This window comes from Pagrus pagrus (assembly GCF_965226575.1).
Source record: "Pagrus pagrus genome assembly, chromosome: 21".
NCBI classification, from domain to species: domain Eukaryota; kingdom Metazoa; phylum Chordata; class Actinopteri; order Spariformes; family Sparidae; genus Pagrus; species Pagrus pagrus.
In genome coordinates this window covers 14,292,678-14,313,527 of record NC_140208.1, presented here as the reverse complement: position 1 = coordinate 14,313,527, position 20,850 = coordinate 14,292,678, and the positions used below count along the sequence as shown (strand labels likewise).

The following is a 20,850-nucleotide window of genomic DNA, read 5'->3' as shown; positions in this document are numbered from 1 at the left end:
TTGTTATTGTCGGTGTAACAGCCCCTACAGTGTGACACTGACCTCTAGTGGATGAAAGTGGTGAAAGCACACAGACGTAATAGTTAACTATGTGATGGTTGGTCTTGTGGTTCTCTCCTGCTTTGAAGGCTACCCCCCATGTCATAGTGCCTCCATGTTTAATGAAATGCAGCAGCAAAATGTATTCTCTGCATTTAATCCATCCCTGGTGCCAATCCTGGCACATTTCAAAGTGCGGTAACCCCCGACCAAGGACGTCACTTTATGTTGGAAAGCGGTGAGGACACGAGAACTCAGATGAAAGAAATGTTTTGAATAGTCCTCCACATAAGTGATGTTAGGCCAAGTGAGGTCCGAGGACAGCGTAGACGATTACAACGGGGAAAAGCTTGCGTAACGATGCATGAATAGTGTGAATTGGATGTAACTGGTTGTATGAACAGGGACTAAGTTATCCACAGTTCAACCCAGGGCTAAATACATGTAGTGTGAAAAAGCTCTTATGTGCCTCTAAATAGTTAAATAGCATAGGCCCATGTTTTGTGTAGTCGTGACATCACATGACAGTTTGAATCTTGTTTTGAGCCAGTGAATGCATTATGTCTTTCTGTGCGTCGAAGCACTTCTCATTTCCTTTTTTTTTTTTCTTGCCACCCCTGCCCCTCAGAAAGCCTGACTCTGCCACTGTGTGCAGATCTTGGGATGTCAGGAATAGTCTGGAGCTCAGGGTTGGGTAATAACAGATTATATGTGATTGCGGTTACATAATCACATTACCAAAAATAACTACAGCCCAGAAAAAATATGTAGTGAGACTCTAGTTACATTGTCGAGGATGACTTGATTACATTCTCGATAACATCTTTAAGATATAGCGTTTGTTTAAAAATGTGCATCTCACATGTTGTTGAATACATACAGAACACGAGTGTATTTTATGTGTACTGATCAAAACCATTATAAAAATAAACCATAACACAGTGTGAAGAATCGACAGTTCTGGGGTTAGCATGCTACCAGCTAGCCCTGTCCTGGTCCATAGCTCCTATGCTAGCAGTGTGAACACCAACACTTCCGTGGTGCCCTAGGCTTGCAGTGCCGCTAGCTGCACGGCTAACTGAGCTAACCAGCTAATTGCCACTACAGTTAGCAGCAGTTGGTGGTAACTCCGGTGATATGTCTCCCCCCAGTTTGACAGGTGGCAAATTCTCACATATTGCACCTTTAAAGACAAAAATTGTATTTACTGAGCTCAAATTGTTGTGGCTTCATCCATTTTTTTTTGTATAAGGTGCAATATGTTCAATGTTTTATGTTGAATTGAAAGTAAATACAATTACAGGCAATTTGTATTCAGTAGCCGACTACATTTGAAAGTAATCTGACCCCGCTCTGCTGGAGTTTTCTGGAAGGAACAGCACAGGTGCTATATCTGGCACCAGCAGCCCCCAGCAGGCCGCTCATGCTACAAACCACACAGAGGAGCAGCAGGGGAAGAGACAGTGAACTGCGCCACTGACACTCATTTACAAATGACGGAAACTGAGAGGTAAGTAGGTTTTGGCCCAATTATCCTCCAAACACTTCTATTATTACCTCGAACTATAATTTTTTGGAGAACATGTCTACATTTAGCTGCATTTTCACCCAACGACGCCACCAAAGTCACAGGAGACTGAAGCCACAGGATCAGAGCCGCCTGGTGCTTCGCTAACAATGACAGTTTTCAGATGTCTGCATGCCACCACAGCCTGTTTCATACTTCTGCTGTTTGCTCCCTGCTGTCCCATTCACTCTCTGTCCGAGGTGCCACCATCAGGCTTCAGCCCACTTTTTTCTACAACATTTTTATATGTAAACTCATGTACGTGTCCACGCGGGAACTCCACTCCTCTCCTTTCAGCTTCTGTAGCAAATGTTCCAGTCTAAGAATAGAAAGGCCTCAGTTGTCCTCTGGTTAGCAGGAGACAAGCTATGTTTGAGTCGTGAACATGCTTTCTACAGCCTTATTCTGCTACTTAATAATTGGGGAACAAATCATATACTTGAGAAATGCTTAACCAGTGCATGACTCATTATGATTTAATGCATGAATGAATGCAGGTTGTGTCATGAATTCCTGCTGCTAACCGTTAACAAATGATAAAGTTAGACTTCATGTGATCTGTCCTCACTTCATATCATCAGTTAAGGAATGTTAATTCACAGTGACTTCATATATGAAATGATATGCGACCAAATTAGCTGGAACCTCACCCATTTATTTCAGCCTGTCCTCATAGAAATATGAAGCTGTTTCCTTTCTATCAAACTGATCGTCACACGTTAAACAGAAGTTCAGTTGAAATTATATAACTCTAGCCATAACTTGATGCAAATCAATTAATGTATGAAGTAAATTGTGAATTAACACCCTGTAACTGATCATCTATTAAGTATGAACTATTCACATGAAGCATGGTAACTTAAAGGATAAGTTCACCTAAAAAATGGAAATTCTGTCACTATCGACTCACTTCCATGCTGATGGAAATGCGGGTGAAGTTTCGTAGTCCGCAAAACATTTCTGGAGCCTCACAGCAAAACAGTGTTGCAGCATTCTCCTAAACAACTGCTCCAGAGAGGTTTTGTGGACTAGAAAACTTCCACCAGCATGGAAGTGAGTCGATAATGGCAGAATTTCCATTTTTTAGGTGAACTGTTCCTTTAATCATTTGTTAAAGGCAGGCAACAGGACTTCATTATACACCCTGTGTTAATTCATACATCAAATCATCATGAATCGTGCGTTAGTTAAGCATTATTTAGGTTTATGATTTGAACCCTTATTATTAAGTGATGCCACTTAACTATCATCCAAATAACTAATGAGTTTATGCTCAAGACTTCTATTGTATTCTATCTTTTCTAAGAATATTCTCCTCTTCTTGTATGTGTCTCTCCAGAGCTGGTCCGCAGACCAAGGCTAAACCCACGGCCTACCGGTCTCAAAAAGAGATGTTTGAGAAGATGGAGGAGTCTTTTAAAGTCTGTGCGTATTGCGAAAAGTGGCCAAATCAGCTTTCAAACCCACAGAGTCTGAAACGCTGCGGCAGGTAAAAAGAAACAAACCCGCAGGATCTCAACCAGCAGGATATTCCTTCATGGAAGTCAGTGATTTTACGATCACAGATCTGTCCCTCCTATCTTTGCACAGATGTCTAAATGTGTACTACTGCCGTAAAGAATGTCAGAAGGACGACTGGCCCAAACACAAGAGGTTCTGCTCACAGCTGCGTCTAGCTGCCATTGACAGAGTTGTGGAGTGGCTTTTGTTCAAAGGTAAAAGAAAGTGCTTACAAAAAGCGAGAAAAGCCAGGTCAAGGATATTTACCAAAACCCATGAACCGTCTTTACTTCTAATAAACTAAACTAATTGAATTGTATTTCTATCATCAGAAGACCGTCCATTCCCCACAGACAAATGGTCAAAGCCCGAGTCTGAGGTCAAAGGCTGGGATGACTGGCTCGAGATGCAGGGAGATCTCACAGCTCGCTTCGATCCCGTCATAAATGGAGCAAACATGAAAGACTTGTGGACCAACGCTGGCAGGCCTCGGCCTGACGACGAGGACCTGAAGCAGTCGCTGTGGAGGGTCAGCAGCGAGTTCTTCTCCGGGCCGCTGACCATTGCCTGGGGGATAAGGCTGTTTGGCCTTAAACCTTATTCCAAACCTCTCACCATTCACCTGGTGGGAGCGGGTAACAGTGAGACCATGGGAGCTAGGCTGACCGACTATAACGAGCTGAACAACATGTTCCCCGGACACCAGGGTATCGAGATAGTCATGGTTGGACCGGAGGTGGTGGACGGCCCCATTGTGAGGCCTCCTCTGAGGGCGTTTGGGCCCAAGAGGAACGTCTACATCAGCGCCTACAAGGGCCTGTACCACGAGTTCTGGGAGGAGCTGGTGGAGAAAGAGGAAGCAGCAAAGCCGGATCTGGTTGTTGGATTTAATCCTGGTGAGAACATGTTTCCCATCACACAAACATATAATCCTAAACCCACTTTAAACTCTAAAACCTGAGCAGGCTAAACTTCTCGTTCAGACTGAACTCTTTATGATATTGTTTTGGTTTTGTGTCCAGGATTTGATGCCAGTCAGGGTCTGGATCAGGGCTGGCTTCCAACACTCCTGCTCCTCAGGGATTATGACATTCCTGCTCTTTTCACTGCTCTCAGGTGAGTGACCACACACATAGTGGAATAATTTACATAAACAACACATAGTCAGATTGTAAAATATGAATCATTCTACAACACCAGGGCTGCAAAACAAAACTGAGTTTGAGTGTCTTTATGCTGCATCACAGAAAAGATGGGTACCAATGATGTTCATGGCAGTTGTAATCACCGGCTGTAGAGCCTTCCTCTCCTGAAGTTTGTGATGTTTCCCGTCAGGATGCTTTCTATTGCTCATCATTTAAAGTTGCCAAGGATGTAGCCCTAGAATTGATCCTTCTTAAGTTTCCTTAGGAAGTAGAGAGTGATTTGATTAGAGTGTTATTAGCAAGATGTGTGAAGACTGAGTGGAGGGCAGTGGATATGGCATCCTCTGTGGATCTGTTGTCTGTTGGGCAATAAAAAGAGAAAATAAAAGAATATCTAAATTATTATTATCATTATTATTATTAATAATAATAATAATAATAATAATAATAGGACTGAGGAGTAGTATAATAATGGAGTATGTTTATATTACAGTATTATGATACCTCAATATGAAAAAAATGATTTGCATTACTGCACTGGATGCTACACAAGCATGTGAGAGTATGCAAATATACCAAATGTCTGATAAACGTGTCGACCGAGCTCCCACTTTATCTCTTCACTGCTCACTTATTGTTCATCTGAATTCCTCCGTGTCACGTGCGACGTGTCACGGCTGCTGATGCTTCTCGTCCTCCGTCCGCAGCGAGACAGAGATGACGTACTCCCTGCAGATCCTGTTGGAGCTGGAGATGGACATGAAGGGGAGTGGAGCCAACCCCTTCACGTCACTGAAGCCAGAACTGGTGGGCTCGTGTCCCAACAGTCCTCCCGTCTACTGCAACTCCCACTACTTCTGTTTTCAGGGTCTGCTGGAGACTGTGGAGTTTGAGGAACCAGAGGAGGCCTGAAGGAGCTGACGTTAATGGTTTTTTTTCATTGTTTTTGAATGCTTGTGTTTTCTTATAACTCAATCATATTATAAGATTTTTTAAATATTTGACAAATAGTGTGTAAATCCGTTTGTATTATTTCTAAAAACTACTTTGGTATAACAACTAGGAATGTTGCTATGACATTTGCATTCATTATCTCGCTTTCATGTAACGGTCAGACTTGTGAGATTTGAATATTCGGTCTCTGAATTATTGTTGTGTTAGCAGAGAGGCAATAAAGCTGTGTAGACATAGTCAAATGTCGACAATAAACACTTAGAAATGATTAAACAGACTGCATTGTCCACTCTGGTTTAAACACAACGTTTATTCTCTTCGTTTTATAGACATGATTTCAAATCATACAAAATACACCTCTAGTCATTTTAAATTTGTCAAGACACATCATACATAGTTATATGTGTTAAGTACTCATCCATCAAAAGCCTGATATTTCACATGAATTTTGGTGACATACAGCTACTGTCCCTTAAATATCTTTAAGGGACAGCAAAACAGGTGGGGGAGGCAAAACCACACAATAAATCTGTGTTTCCTTAATCTTTACGTCTGCATTTCTAGCGAGACTTGAAGGATAAAACCAGATCCACAATATATAAGATCAGATTAACACTGGCTCCTATCACAACAGTATTAATGTCTGTAAAGGAACATTTGTTACAGATGTAAGGATTGTACTTGTAGCGTCTGTAACCAAACACGGCCCAAAGAATGATGGCGAGCAGATACGACAGCACGGCCACAATGTTGACCACAAGCTCCATCAAACTCAGCCCGAATGGGACCAGACACTGCAGCAGTTTCAGCAGATTGAGAACTATGATGACCACAGTGAGCAGGAGGCAAACAGCAAACACAATGATGCTGCATATCATCCCAAAAGGGCGATAGAACCATTCAGCATTGACAAAGTGATCAGTGGCAGCAGTGAGGATGATACAAGCCAGAAAGGCTTCTGACATGCGGAGGCTTCCTCTCAGGCTGCACAGGTAGCCGCTTGGAAACGTCTTTTTCTGCATCACAGCGTCAATCAGGAAGAAAACATTGGCAACCAGGGAGATGATGAAACACAATATGCTGCTGATGCAGGTGAGGCAGACAAAAACAGCTGCGAAGATGATGGTGGCTGAGGTGATCATCACGGCGCACAGGGTGGTCAGCCCGCAGACCAGGCCGGCCCAGTCTGGGAGGAAGGCGACCAGGAGGATGTGCCACATTTTGGCCTCCACCACGGTCACCACCACAGGCACAACGATGCAGAAAACCCAGACGAACTCACACCAGACGCCCCACGGACTCGTCATCCTGCCTCTGAAGATGACTATGATGAGAGCCAAAGTGGTGAAGATTATTTCCAAGAGGCGTAAAATGCCCTGACAGCCCTTGAACGGACCACACATGATGAGACCTTGATGTCAAAAATCAAGATGCAAAAATCTCTATATTTAAAGCCTCACTCTGCAGGATGGACTGTGCCTATGACCTCCTCTCTCCTTGTTCTACTCCTGTTTGATCTCATATAGAGCATTATATGATGGGGAGGCACCGCTTATACATTTCCCTTTATTCAAATTTCCCGATCCATCCTCTTCAAGTCGTACTCCCAATAAAAAGGGGCACCAGAGTAACCACTAACTGCTGCTGACTGTACTCTGTTTATACATCCTGACTGTTGCTATTGTTAGCAAATTCTTACATATTGTCCCTTTAAAGACAAGTTTTTAAAATTCATGTCTATATTTCTATTAACAAAAAATGTTTCTTCAGTATTCTGCAAGCAAAACATATTCAGACCCGTATACCACCAAATAAAATATTCTCTCTTATGTGATTAAAATCAGTATATTTAAAAAAATGTTCTGCATGCTTTTCTTCTTATCTTTCACCTCAGCTGCCTTTGTCTTCTCAGGATCTTCTGCACGGAATGTAATGTAGTGAACTGAAATTGATTTCTTTCACCACAACCAGATTCATCATGAAAGTTTTACCTTGACATTTAATCACAAACTGACAATTACGTATCAATCATTTCTTTATGACTTGTTCCAACATAAATAGGCACATATTTTTCCAGCCTTTCATCTAGGACTCAAAAAATGAGGTCACAAATGTGTCTTTATCAGAGCGTCACTTTATTCCTGCTGCACATCCATCACTGTCTGTGGCTGACAGATCCCAGCAAACACAGGGGTGTTCATTCATGTGTAATCTCATTTTAAAACAGCCGTAATGCAACACATCTTTCTATTTATATTCATCGGCAGAGACATATATGCGGTTTGTATTTAATACCACAGCAACACATTAGGAAATACATAGAGCTTATTAGTAATTTTAGATACAGCATACATTAAAGTTTACATTGAATCACTAATAATCTGGCAAAAAATTTAAATGGAAAACGTATAAAAGAGTAGAGACATGTTGAGCGTCAACCTTACAGTTTTTTTTTATCTACAAGTACAAGTTTAAAGGCACAGTATGCAATTTCTGCCACTATGGGGTCAAAACAATAACAAAAGACAGAGCTTGATGATGTCAAGAAGTATGAAGTAGGATGTGTTGTTGTCTTCATTGTTAAACAACCAGCATTGCTGATAAAGATGAATAAATTTGCTCCATTATGAGCGAGCAATAAACAAAAGTAAACAAGTGGCTAGCTAGCTTGCTAGTTTGCTGACTTCCTTACGGATTATCCCATGTTTCCCTGGAGGTTATGATAACTGGAGGCTTTAAAGGCAATATGACGACACAGATAGGCGATATATCTGAACATTTTGGAAACATTTGGGATAATATAGATAATCAACTCAACAAAATATACAGCCTAACATACATGTCTAGTCGTTTTTACACATTTAATGCAGCAATATTACATATTATGCCTTTAAGGTGCAATATGAAAGAATGGACCACCCGTTGAATTCAAAACAAAAAGGGGGGGGGGGGGGGCATATCGCTAGAGTGATCGCTAACTGCTGCTATATGTAACTGCTGTTAGCTGTGCAGCTAGCATTCTGGACTGAGTTTGGACTTCTGGAGGAATGTTGGTGTTTTCACCACTAGCACAGGAGTTATACACCAGGACGGGTAGGGGCTAGCTGGTTAGCATTGCTAACTTTACTATACATATATCTTTGCAACACAATACAATATAAATGTCTGAATTTTCTCAACTACAATTGTTACATATTGCACCTTTAAAGTTCAAAGGGTTCAAAAGTTTAGGTGCGTTTAAAGCCACAGATACCAAGCAGGGTAAAAATGAGGTCCACTGTGAAAAGAATGAGATTTACATAGGTCATAAAGGCAACCATGAACTGTATGGCCCAGATACAGTAGCTGGGTGGACAGTCACTGGGACGAGGGTTGTTTCTGAACATAAAAATGGGCCACATGATAGCAGCGAATATGTACAGCACAACAGAGACGACCAGAAAGATAAACACAAACCTGTCCAGGTTAAAGGGCAAACATGTTTTCAGTTTCTTGAGGATGTTGGTGGCTATGATCAGTGGCAGGATGGGGAAAGGAATGATATATGCTATAACACACAGGATCAGGGCCGGCTTATCTCTGTAACCAGTCAGTGATATGAAGATCATGCAGCTCACAAAGGCCTCCAAAACCTTCCAGAAACCAGGCAGAGCGGCCAGGTAGACCCCCTTCTTCTTGTCCATGAATTTGTCCTTCACCACTTCCAGAGCGTAGACAATGCCACACAAGAACGCAAATATAGTCACTATCCAGCCGTACAGGCATTTCAGGCAGGCGTAGAAGTTGCCGTAGGTGATAGCGACGGAGACGGTCATGAGCGTGGAGGACATGGCCATCCCTGTGGTGAAATCATCCCAGTGCAGGCAAAACATATTGAGTATGATATCGAGCTTAAACATCTCAATAATGGTGATGACGAGGGTCATGATGGGGCAGAAGGCCCAGGTGAACATGGCGTAGATCCAGTAGGTATGGGAGCTCCCTCCTCTGATGCCAGCAAGGACAAAGGTGACCAGAGACAGAATGATCTGAGCCATGTGAAGCCCTCCTCGGCCGGATAACAGAGAGGAAGGAGTAAACACCGCCTTGGACACAGTGTCCTTAATTTCATCAATTATTCCCATCTTTAACTGCGTTGAAGAGCAGCTGGAGCACCTTTGGTTTGTATGTCCTCCTCGACAGCTGCTGAGGTGTGCTACCCATTGCTGTACTCACTCCACTTCCAGCCTTTACTGCCTTTCTGGTTTGCATAATATTCATGAAACTGACTGCGTGTGGAGATAAATGTCTGCTGCAGGAGATATGAAGTAACTAGAATGTTTCACTTTTGAATGCATGACAATGTATAGCCATTATTTGAACAGGGACACAGTTTCAGAAATGCAATCATAAAAAATCTATTATTTGTTTAAACCTATCATCTGTGGATGTAAAAGCCAACACAAGATGCATCACACATAACACAGGGTGGAGAGTGGTGTTCTGCTTTTCCACTTATCTTAGTATAGGCTCTCTGTGTGACTATGTTGTCCTGGGGCCAGGGTCACAAGAGGGCCAAGAAAGGCCCTGTAACCCTTCAAATAATGCGCTGTGAGGGCCTTTGAAGATAATCTTGCCCTGGGCACGAGCAGGACTATTGGCAGCCCTGCTTTCTAATATACAGTATGTTGTCTTACTGCCTTCAATACATGCTGTTTGTAAAGCCGCCCTCCACTCAGAAATGTTTTTTTTTCTTGTTCCCAGAGTTAAATGTTTGAGCTTCACCGTGTAGAGTGGTGTATGTGCAGAGTTTTACGTTAATCATCGACCTTTGGACCGCTGGGCCGGATAAAAAAGTGGAAGGGATAAATACCGCCTTGGACACAGTGTCCTTAATATCATCAATTATTCCCATCTTTAAATGAGTTCAAGAGCAGCTGTAACACCTTTGCTTTGTATGTCATCCTCGACAACTGCTGATAAGTGTTATCCGTCGGTGTAGTCATTCCCAGCTCCACTTCCAACCTTAATTGCTGTTAGATCCTGAGTCACCCCGGTACAGGTGGTGCAGGACCAGCTCTCAGTTCAGAGGGTCAGGTCCCTAAACCTACAAGGTGTTGCTTTAATATGGATTTATATTTAACATGGATGTCAGGACTGTTGGGATCTCACTGCCTTTCTGGTTTGCATAATATTCATGAAATTGACTGTGTGTGGAGATAAATGTCTGCTGAAGGAGATATGATGTAACTAGAACACATGGCTACGTAAAGCCGTTATTTTAACAGGACACGGTTACAGAAATGTAATCATAACTCATCTATTTTACCTGTAAACCTGAATAAACACCTATCATCTGTGGACGTAAAAGCCAACACAAGATGCATCACACACAAGAAAGGGTGGAGAGTGGTGTTCTGGTTTTCCACTTATATTAGCACAGGCTCTCTGTTTGACTCCTGAGTTGCATTAGCAGCTTTAGATGTGACGTGTATAACCAAGTGAGATCCCTCGTCGTGCTTATGGTGCGTTGTGCCCATTGTTTCCTGCCATCAAATACCATTTTACAAACATTAATATACACTGGTATGATCGTTAATACATCAGACTTATCACTTGTTCATTTCTTTTCCTTGGGAGTCACACTCTGCAAAGCTCCATAGTTCAGCAGCTTTCCCTTCCTCTAGATCACCCCAAGTGTTATGTTTTCGCCTGTGTTTGTTGATTTGTCAACTGAGTTACAAAAAACTACCGAACAGATTTGCACGAAACTTGGATGGAGGATTGGTGTCGGCCCAGAATAGATCCCTTTAACTTTTGGGGTGGATCAAGATAAACGGACGGATTTTTCTCAGTCTTTAACTTTGAGGGCATTTTTCATCATTCTAGTGTAATCTAAAATGTTTGATGGATAGAGCATGTATGGGGAATCACAAAGCCTGGAAGACAAGTTCAGGGCAAATAAGTCGCAACAAAAAGCGAGAGTGAAATAAAGGGACATAGGGTTCAGAGGTGATGCTAAAACTATAGGGGTTATCTTCTCATCTGATAAGTAAAAATGAAAACTTTGTTTGCTGAGCCTTAGCTGTGAAACCACACAATCAGTATTGCATGCCCTCACATAGGTGGGCTGGGTGAGCATCAAACAGGAAGTTGACCCTGCAATGCATGAGGTGAGGAAAATGATAACCTACAAGCGTTAGCTAGTTTCTGAAACAGTCATAGCAACAGTACATAAACCCTTGCATAAAACATGAATATGATGTACTACTACGGCGAAATCTGTAAAAAAACAAAAACAAAACACTTGACCTTAAATCCTTTACCACAGTGAAAAAAAATGTTTCTACAGGGACATACTTATCTGTGACACTGCTTCAAGCTAACCGCTGTATGCGTTTGTTTTTTTCTTTAATACTTGTCCAGATGTTAAATAACTTCATTTAAAAACACAGTAATCGTCCCATTTTGTTGACGAAATGTGCTTCATTCTGTTGTCAAGATTTTATTCGGCAGGTCAGATCGTTTCGCGGGCGCTTGTTTCCGGGGGAAGGTAAATAGAAGGCACAAAGAGGAAGTTGTTGTCAAGTGTCAGTAGCCCTGCCAGCATCATACATCCAGGAAAATGACAGTATTTTTCTCTTTTAAAGCCGTAGACATTTAAAAATAACTCTGGAGGAAGCCGTCGCCCTGCTGGAACTATATCTAGTTGTAATGATAATTTCATTTTCCTGGGCTATTTATTTTATATTCGTGTCGAAGCCTCTGTTTGGGAAGAATTAGCTAGCGTTAGCAATGGGTCGATGACACAGACTGCACTGAAGCAGAAGAGTTTGACTGAACACCGCCTTCCCTATCTCACTCTTGGTAGACTGAGGAGGCGACATGGATTTCTCCAAATTCCTGGATGATGACTTTGATGTCAAAGACTGGGTGAACGGAGCCTTCAAGGTGGTGCAGAAGGACGCGCCGGGGAAGGCGGACACACACGCAGCTACACTGGTCATGAAGCTACAGCTGTTCATCCAGGAAGTCAACAATGCCATTGAGGGTGAGTGGTTCAGGTGAACTAATAATGGCAGTTTCAACACATTGTAGGCTGTCTTCTCTCGTTAGACTTTAATATTAGAAACACTTCAATTCAATGCGATTCAACAGCGACACAAACCGCCTCAAAATGGCCATAAAGTTGAATCAACACCTCTTGAAAAACCTTTATTTATAACCTTCTTGAAAGCACGGCTAAATGTTTACTATTGTCATAATGTAGTTTGTTATAATCTACACATTAAGCCTGTATATCTACATAGCTATCCATCATTAATGACTACACTATGAAATATAGAAATGTAGTTTGTTTTTTTCTTCTTTGACACCAATTTGGTGTAGTTTGAAAACATGCAGCACTGAGAAATGGTTTGTAATTTTGCAGCAATACAGACTAAATGTTAATAATGTAGTAGTGGCTATACCGGATGGATCATCAGAAACCTAGCATAAATGCACATAATCAAAGGGTAATGTGTTTCAGTTTTTACACCGTTTCAATTTGTAAGCAAGGGTCATTCAAGGAAAACATTGTTTATATGAATCAAACACTTAGTAGTCAGTTTATTAGATACATTTAGCTGAAACCAATGCAGCATTAACAGATGTAGTTTGTGGTGCTGTTATGCTGTATTACATTATACTGTACAGAGAGGGGTTTCTGTTATGTATCCAGCCCTCGTTGATGAAAACAACGGAAAATAAAGGAAACACCGATCGGTTGACACTTAACACCTTCTGAAATCAGTTTTAACAAGAACCTGACATTATAGCCTTCATGACAGCAGAAATTATTGCACAACTTCTGTATTGGACTCTCTCTGGAATCTCTAATTTCAGGATTTCATAGCTTAAGGTCAATGCAACTCTTATATCCTACATAATCAATATAAAGGGGCACTGTGTAGTTTTAGAGAACAAATTCAAGCTCAGAATTTTGATATTTAAAATATTATTGAGGTGATAATACAAACTCGGACATATTTATTTTCTCCATAACTGAACAAACAAGCTGTTCTCAGAGGAAAATAAGGTCCCCAGAACACTGTTTGAAGCTAGAAAGGTGGCAGGGTCCGCCACATATAAACAAAGTAAAACAGTATGAAATTGTGTTGTCCTTCAAGGACAGTTTGCTTATAAAGTTTGTTTAGACATAAAAAAAAATAAAAAAAAACACCAAAAAAACTACATAGTGCACCTTTAACACACTAGAGAAGAAATCACACCAATCTGTAAAAGATGCAGCTGAAGGATTGTTAGATTTTTATTTTTTGTTGAAACCAATACCACTGGCAATTTCTCTGTAGAGTGACCCTAACTGTGATGTATCATTGTGAAAGTTATACTTCTCTTGTCATGCCCTTTTATTAACTGTAAGACTGCTCCATTTCTGTGTGTAGAGAGCAGTAACCAGGCCCTCCAAAATATGCCCAGAGTGCTGCGAGATGTGGAGGCTTTGAAACAGGAGGCTTCCTTCCTCAAGGAGCAGATGGTTCTGGTCAAAGAGGACATCAAGAAGTTTGAGCAAGACACTGTGCAGTCGATGCAGGTGTGCATGAGTTTAATCCCTATGTCATTACTACATAAATACTTGATGTATATTCACATTTTCCATTGCCTCATTGTATGGAAAACAAAGATACCAATCTACATTGACTATTAACCTGACATCATGCAATTCAAGTATTGTATTTGATGATAAGATCTATCATAGTCTGACAGCGGGATAAAGGGTATTCCTCAGGATATTTCTCAGAGTTTTTCTTTGGCATGACTTTGTTGCTATGTACCAGGTCCTGGTGGAGATAGATCAAGTGAAGAGCCGCATGCATCTGGCAGCTGATGCTCTGCAGGAGGCAGACAAGTGGAGCACGCTGAGTGCAGACATTGAGGAGACCTTCAAAACACAGGTATAAATAAAAGACATTGCTACAAGACTTCGCTTGATAACTTTTGTCCGTCTGGCTGCTTTGTGATCATGAACCTTTGCTACTCAGCCGATCAGACATCCATACAAGCGTTCATCAAAATGGATATTGGAATAGAACTGAACCTTTTAATGTTATATGACTTTCTGCATAGAACGTTTATCTTAATGTTGGAGGAAAAGTTACAGTTCGCTGAAACGTGCAAGACAGCCAAGGCCTCTCACAGACAGAATCAATTCCCCATGCAGTGGATGTGAACCGATTCTATTTGGGTCAGAATACGTAACAGTGCGATATAATATTAAGGTACTATCTCGTTCTCTTTCTTTCCCAGGACCTTGCAGTCATTTCCTCCAAGCTGACCAGCATGCAGAACAGCCTGGCCATGCTGGTGGACACACCGGACTACTCTGAAAAGTGCGTCCACCTGGAGGCTCTGAAAAACAGACTGGAGGCCCTGGCAAGCCCACAGATAGTTGCAACCTTTAATTCCATGTCTATAGGTAAGAACCTGGAAGAAGAAGTGCTTTCATTTCTCATACTTATTCCAACTTCCATTTCTTGTCCACTCTCAGTGTACACTATGTAGACTTACGGTATGTTTACATGTGTTTTCTCTGCAGATCAAGCCAAGCTGTTTGTCAAAGTCTTCACAGAGATAGATCGAATGCCACAGCTCCTTGCCTACTACTACAAGTGCCACAAGGTACAGGTCCCTCCCTCACTTTAATAATATTAATAAAGAAGTCGTCACAAAATGATAATTCTGTTTGCTCTAGTGTCCGTTTGTGATTGAATGTCTTGTTTTGGCATCTCCAGGGCCAGTTGGTGAGCATGTGGCAGGATCTCTCCCAGAGCGAGCTCAGTTTGAATCAGCAGCTTTCTGAACTCTACGACACTTTAAACTCTACGTGGCACTCTCAGCTACAGTGGAGCAGCCAGGTGAGGCACACTGAGACGCCTTTCAACCATTCTGACACACTTTTTGAAATGGTTTACAAAATTGGAGTACAAAATGTTCTTCTGATTAACAGGTGTTCAAGAACCCGTACGAGGTGGTGACTGTGTTGCTGATCCAAACTCTGGGAGCCATGGTTCCATCCATCCCCGTGTGCCTGAGTACAGCCTTGGAGCGGACGGCCCAAGAGCAGCGTCTCGACACCCTGCTGGAACTCCATCACACCACGTCCACCTTCGGACACAGCCTGGAGGCCGCCATGCTGCCGCACCTGGGTCTGTACTTAGACAAGACGTGACTGTAGATGGTGCAGGTGTAGGTGGAGTTAGGGTCCTTATGTTCTGTCTGTGCGTTTCTCCCCAGGTGAGAATAATCTGCTGAAGGTGAATGAGCTGGTCTGTGCTCTGTATGACCCCTACAAACCTTATCAGCTGCAGTATGGAGATCTGGAGGAAGCTCACCTTCTCATCCAGATCAGTGCTGTACCTTTGGTTAGACACCACACACACACACACACACACACACACACACACGATAACAGATTTACCAAAACTGTTTCGTCTTGATTCACGTCCTACTTTTTATAATCTCTGTGTTATTATTTTTTGCACTTTCCATCTTCTCTACTCTCTTTAGGAACACGGGGAGGTGATCGATTGCGTGGAAGAGTTGAGTCACTCTGTTGGCAAGTTGTTCGGCCTGGCCAGCGCCGCTGTGGACCGCTGTGTCAAACTGACTGATGGCCTGGCCGTGTGTGGCCTCCTCAAAGCCCTCAAAGCCCTATTCACCAAGTAAATGATCTTTTTATTATCACAGTTTTAAGCCACGTATAATGTGTTGACCTCTTTGCTTTATTCATAGAAGAAAAATGTCTGGCCCTTTATTTGAATCGATTTGATAAAGCCTCTTTTAACTATGCTTGTTCTAGGTACATGTCAGACTTTTCCAGAACGCTGCAGTCGATCAGGAAGAAGTGTAAACTGGAGGATACTCCAAGTTCATCTGTTTTCCAGGAGGACTGGACAGCCTTCCAGAACTCTGTCAGGTTAATGTTTCATTTATTTATTTATTTATGTGTACATTTTTGCAAAGTACAGTTTCATTTGTTCATCACGGATTTTTAACACTTTCTGGTTTGGTGTTGTGTTTTGCAGAATTATTGCCACTTGTGGAGAATTGCTAAGACAATGTGGAGCGTTCGAGCAGCAGCTGTCAAACAAGTAAGAGCAATCTTTAAACTTAACATTTTATAATTAGGGTATTGCAGTATTGGAAACTGCTGGAGTCTGTAACGATCAGTACACAAGTCTATGCTCTGACCCGATACCACATAATTTATTTATTACAAGCGGGACCATGGTATTTCCCAGCAGCATCACGTGCACCTGTATGCAATGACTTTTTAGTGCACAAGTACCAAATATCCATAAATGGCAAGCGACTTGTGTAACTTACACCTACATAACATAGCATCCATACAGGGTTAGTAGTATATACATATATATATCTGTAAGAAAATAAACAAACACAAAAAAGATCAAATATAATAAATGAATGATTAAAGGTGGTAGGAGGAAACATCTCTAATCGTAACGTTCTAGTTGTTCTCTTTCGCTCCACACCACTCATCACTCTGAAACTGATATAACTCGTGGTACACTGTCAACAACGACACAATGTTGAGTTTTAAGGAATCCATGCCTTCCCACAGGATCCTGGGCACGGCGGGTAAGTATCTGTCAGAGTCGTACAGTCCACGCAGCCTGGCGGGCATCCAGGAGACGAGCTCCACAGAGAGGAAGAGCGCCACCAAGAACCCCTGGCAGGAATACAACTACCTTCAGAGGGGGAACATGGCTGAATACAACAGCCTGATGGAGGTCCTCTACTCCCTAAAGGTACGGAGCGCGTCTGGGAGTTGGAATGAAAATAGATTTTTGTTGATGTCCTGTGAGAGAGCTGACTCTGGTTTACCTCTGCAGCTGTTTTTATGCATCTATTTGCCTTTGTCTTGCAGGAAAAGGGCACAGGTAACTCCAGCCTGTTAGCAGAGCCCAGAACTGCCCTGACCAGACTCAACCAGCAAGCCAACCAGCTGGCCTTCGACTCCGTCTTCCTGCAGATCAAACACCAGCTCTGCCTCGTCTCCAAGATGGAGGTGATTAAGTGTCAAGTTTCTACATGATTTGATTTGAAATACTGACTGACACCATTTGAGTGCATTGCTGAGAGCTTCTGGATTGTCTGTGTGCATTTGAGAGTTGGACAGGCTGTGTCTATTTTAATCTCACCTCATACTGTTTGATTTGTGCTCAGAGACAAGAGGCACCTGGTTTGGGAGAGCGCTACACGGAGGACCTGCCTACTTTCAGCCTGTCGCCGCAGGAATACATTACTAATGTAAGTCAGGTTTGACTTTAATATACGTCATTGTATTTTAAAATGATTCATAAATCATAACTGACATGTTTAAAATGTGCTGTTCAGATAAATGCCTCAAAAGATTAAGTTTTACTTGCGGTCTTGTACAATACATATTATACTGCAGCTCCCAGATGCTGGTTATATCAAACTAGATGTCTGTCTGTCCCTTGCAGATTGGGCAGTACCTGATGTCTCTGCCTCTCCACTTGGAGCCATTTGTGACACAGGAGGACCCGGCACTCGAGATGGCCCTACACGCTGGGAAGCTGCCTTTCCCTCCAGAGCAAGGTTTCTGGCCATCAACCCTGATTCTCCTCACAGTCTATCACTCCACATGATTTTTTCTGCTTTTTTTTCCCTTTTTCTTTTAGTTCACAATTTCTTGTTGCTTTCTTTCCACGAACCCTCCATTTTTTTATTTCTTTGTATCCATTGATTTTACTCCAATCCTCATTGTTCAGAGTGACAAAGAGTCACTTAATGCAAGATATTGTCATTTTTTTGACATTTATTTTAACATGTAACAGAAAAAACAAAATCTTGAGATCAGCCAAATTAGTCCACTGACTTATGAAAAGCGAAGGCTTTACTGTGCAACAGTGATGCCACATTGTCCATCGTTCGTATGCCTCATTCTCTAACTCTGCGTCGAAGCACAGCTGGCAAAAGACAACCTGGTTTGCGGCTGCAGATTTTTTAAAAGGTGGCTGGAAGTACTACTCTCCGAGCAGGCACTTTTTGTGGGGTAAAATAATGTCCCCAGAACTGAATCGGTCCTTGCGGTGGTCCCTGCAAATGTTCCTATTTCCTGGAGAAAGTTCCCGCGGTGGAAACATCACCCATGACCGTTGTTTTTCACACACCTTTGACCTTCATCCTCCATGTCCGGCTCCTTCCTTTTCCCTGACATCTTGTATTAAATCCCCACCTGTCTTAAAACGTGTCCTGTCCCCACACCACTAACTCTTGTTCCCTTAACATCTTGTGAATGACGCACTTTGAAACATCCCTTTCCCTCTGTCTCAGGCGATGACCTTCCAGAGCTGGACAACACAGCAGACTACTGGCTGGGCTCCATCGCTCGGGCGACCATGCAGACCTACTGTGACGCCATCCTGCTCATCCCCCAACTGAGCGTCCATTCCACTAAACAGCTGGCCACAGACATCGGTGCAGTAAACGCCAGTTCCCTCTGATCGCTTAGCAAAACGGTCACGTATTCTCCCAGTTAAGTTGTACGGACTCTCCTGTTCTTGCTCCGCAGATTATCTGAGCAACGTGATGGACGCTCTGGGCCTGCAGCCCTCCCGATCCCTGCAGCACATCGTCACCCTGCTGAGGGCCAAACCAGAAGACTACAGACAGACCGCCAAACTGCTGCCTCGTCGACTGGTGTCCACCATCGCTGCAGTGCGGAACGTCGACTACTAACAGCAGGGAGAGAGGAAGACCAGGGACTCACAGACATGTTTGACCGATTTCCAGGTTGTGAAGAAGAATGTTATATAATAGTTGGTTTACGTGTTACAGCCCTTTAAGTTTCAAGTTTGGGGCTACAGCATTTCTAGGATTATGGTCCTGTCTAGATGGGATTCAGGGGAATGTTCAGAGATTGAAATCAGGGTGGTTCAGACTTTTTTTATACGGATTAATGTTGAGTGTGACTTTGGATGATGCCTTCAAGTCAAGCCAAAAGATGACTTTACATCGTTAATTTCTGCATTTATAAGTTACTGAAGCATTTAAGGAAGTAACAAAATGTACATCGCTTTAAATCAGTTTGTTGTTTGTTATTTGTCATACTAATATAATTCATCTATGATATTAAATTATAATAAGGTTTTGAGCTGCGTCGTTTTCTGTTAACTGAGCTTCACATTCAGCAGTCGATGTAAAGGTGAGGGTGATGTAGTAGCGGCTGAACCGATGGTTTGGATATCTTCTATTTTTCCATGCAGTTTCGTGAAAACCTGTACATAAAACATTAACATCAACACTAAAACGGAGCCTGTCGTGTTACTTTTCATCAAAGTATGTTTATTCTTTAGATGAATGAGTTTGTAATGTAATCTAGTTTAATAAACGTATGGCCTTTTTCTTGTACATCCTTCTCTCGTACGCTCACACTGGTTGAACTGTCTGTGTTTCCAATGTTGTGCTGCAGGTTTGCCTTTTTTTTTGTTCCTTACTGATGTTGAATGCATTTTGTTGTTTCGGGAATAGTGGCAGAAAGAGACTCCTTGACTGAGGAGAGCGGCACCATGGATACTTGAAGATATTGGTAAAATGCTTCAAGTAGGGCTAGGCAATATGGCAGTATTGTAGGGATGACTATTGGTACTTCCACAGAAGTACACTTTGAGATTTCTGATAAATAATCATCAGTAATGTGGATGTATTGACTAAGTGGGTATTGGAAGTGGAACAGTGTGGTTTCACTTTAATGTAATGTGGCCTTTGAAACCAGGAAAAGACAACACTTACGCAGCATCATAGTCTATAGTGTCGTCACAATGATGATGTATCGATGTATTGCCCAGCCCTACTTCCAATCGTGTATTAGATGTGCTAAAATGATCAGATTGGGAAACTACTATAGACTACAAGATAAATTAGTGCTGAAGTGATGAATCGATGAATAAAAATGGCCTACTTAGAGTTAAAAGAGTCTGCAACTATTTTGATGATTGATTCACATTTAAAGTGATTTTTTTAAGCAAACATGCTGAACAATACCTACTTCCAACTTTTCGGATGTTATGATTCGCTGCTTTTTTTAGTCTATCAAAGTAGGGATGCACGATTAATATCGGACCGATAAATTAGCGGTCCAACTTTGGGAAATTGATATTAGCGGCAATTTATCGGTATTGGTGAAATTATAGCCCATAAATGAAGCCGATTGCATGAAGCCAAATTACATTCATTGACTCAACACGTAGCATTTACAAACTATGATACAGTGGTTGGGGATATGCACCTTAAAGTTGCTTTGTGACCCGTCAATAAACATAAAGAAGAAGTGCAGCCCATCGCCGGATGCATGGGGTGGCGCCACACAGTGGAGGATAGTATGATTGTAATTAAACACGGTCCACAAGGGTTCTGGGAGAAGGGTGTAGGAGTTTTACCAAAACAAATCTCAGGTTCCCATGAACTACAGGTTATGAACTTCTTTTTAAAATACAAAAATGTGAAATGATCAGTTATCATGAGAAGCAGGTAACTAATGGATTATCGGAGTCGGTTTAACAAAATCCACAATGTGCAACCCAAATTAAACTGAATAAATATCAGTGTAAGATGTCA

The 20,850-nt window shown here is 42.1% G+C and overlaps 4 protein-coding genes across 4 annotated transcripts; 2 read left to right on the top strand and 2 right to left on the bottom strand.

The window, feature by feature from the left end:
- The first annotated feature begins 1,414 nt into the window (after positions 1 to 1,414).
- LOC311250801 (putative protein MSS51 homolog, mitochondrial) lies at positions 1,415 to 5,478 on the top strand. The gene is made up of 6 exons (XM_084342858.1): positions 1,415 to 1,549; positions 2,946 to 3,095; positions 3,197 to 3,321; positions 3,439 to 4,002; positions 4,129 to 4,222; positions 4,959 to 5,478. Exons 1-6 carry the CDS (start codon positions 1,533 to 1,535, stop codon positions 5,161 to 5,163), a joined length of 1,155 nt encoding a protein of 384 aa, XP_084198984.1. The 5' UTR covers positions 1,415 to 1,532; the 3' UTR covers positions 5,164 to 5,478.
- Positions 5,479 to 5,765: 287 nt separating this feature from the next.
- Positions 5,766 to 6,897, bottom strand: LOC311250258 (myeloid-associated differentiation marker-like protein 2; the record flags this gene model as incomplete). Its single annotated transcript, XM_084341849.1, has 1 exon — positions 5,766 to 6,897. Exon 1 carries the CDS (start codon positions 6,606 to 6,608, stop codon positions 5,766 to 5,768), a length of 843 nt encoding a protein of 280 aa, XP_084197975.1. The 5' UTR covers positions 6,609 to 6,897.
- Positions 6,898 to 8,432: 1,535 nt separating this feature from the next.
- Positions 8,433 to 9,329, bottom strand: LOC311250077 (myeloid-associated differentiation marker-like protein 2; the record flags this gene model as incomplete). The annotated part of the gene is made up of 1 exon (XM_084341577.1): positions 8,433 to 9,329. One exon carries the CDS (start codon positions 9,327 to 9,329, stop codon positions 8,433 to 8,435), a length of 897 nt encoding a protein of 298 aa, XP_084197703.1.
- Positions 9,330 to 11,745: 2,416 nt separating this feature from the next.
- On the top strand, positions 11,746 to 19,644 carry cog7 (component of oligomeric golgi complex 7). The gene is made up of 17 exons (XM_084343072.1): positions 11,746 to 12,235; positions 13,632 to 13,780; positions 14,025 to 14,141; positions 14,494 to 14,662; positions 14,783 to 14,865; positions 14,979 to 15,101; positions 15,194 to 15,392; positions 15,481 to 15,608; positions 15,754 to 15,908; positions 16,046 to 16,162; positions 16,272 to 16,337; positions 16,829 to 17,015; positions 17,135 to 17,275; positions 17,434 to 17,517; positions 17,715 to 17,829; positions 18,568 to 18,711; positions 18,806 to 19,644. Exons 1-17 carry the CDS (start codon positions 12,070 to 12,072, stop codon positions 18,970 to 18,972), a joined length of 2,310 nt encoding a protein of 769 aa, XP_084199198.1. The 5' UTR covers positions 11,746 to 12,069; the 3' UTR covers positions 18,973 to 19,644.
- The last annotated feature ends 1,206 nt before the right edge of the window (positions 19,645 to 20,850 follow it).

Excerpts from the sequence above, each read along its gene's own strand:
- cog7 (XM_084343072.1), top strand. The coding sequence starts at position 12,070 with ATGGATTTCTCCAAATTCCTGGATGATGACTTTGATGTCAAAGACTGG. Across the intron at positions 14,142-14,493 it reads AGGAGACCTTCAAAACACAG|GACCTTGCAGTCATTTCCTC; the intron begins GTATAAATAAAA and ends TTTCTTTCCCAG. Across the intron at positions 17,276-17,433 it reads GCCTCGTCTCCAAGATGGAG|AGACAAGAGGCACCTGGTTT; the intron begins GTGATTAAGTGT and ends ATTTGTGCTCAG.
- LOC311250801 (XM_084342858.1), top strand. Across the intron at positions 3,322-3,438 it reads GGAGTGGCTTTTGTTCAAAG|AAGACCGTCCATTCCCCACA; the intron begins GTAAAAGAAAGT and ends TTCTATCATCAG. Across the intron at positions 4,003-4,128 it reads GGTTGTTGGATTTAATCCTG|GATTTGATGCCAGTCAGGGT; the intron begins GTGAGAACATGT and ends TTTTGTGTCCAG.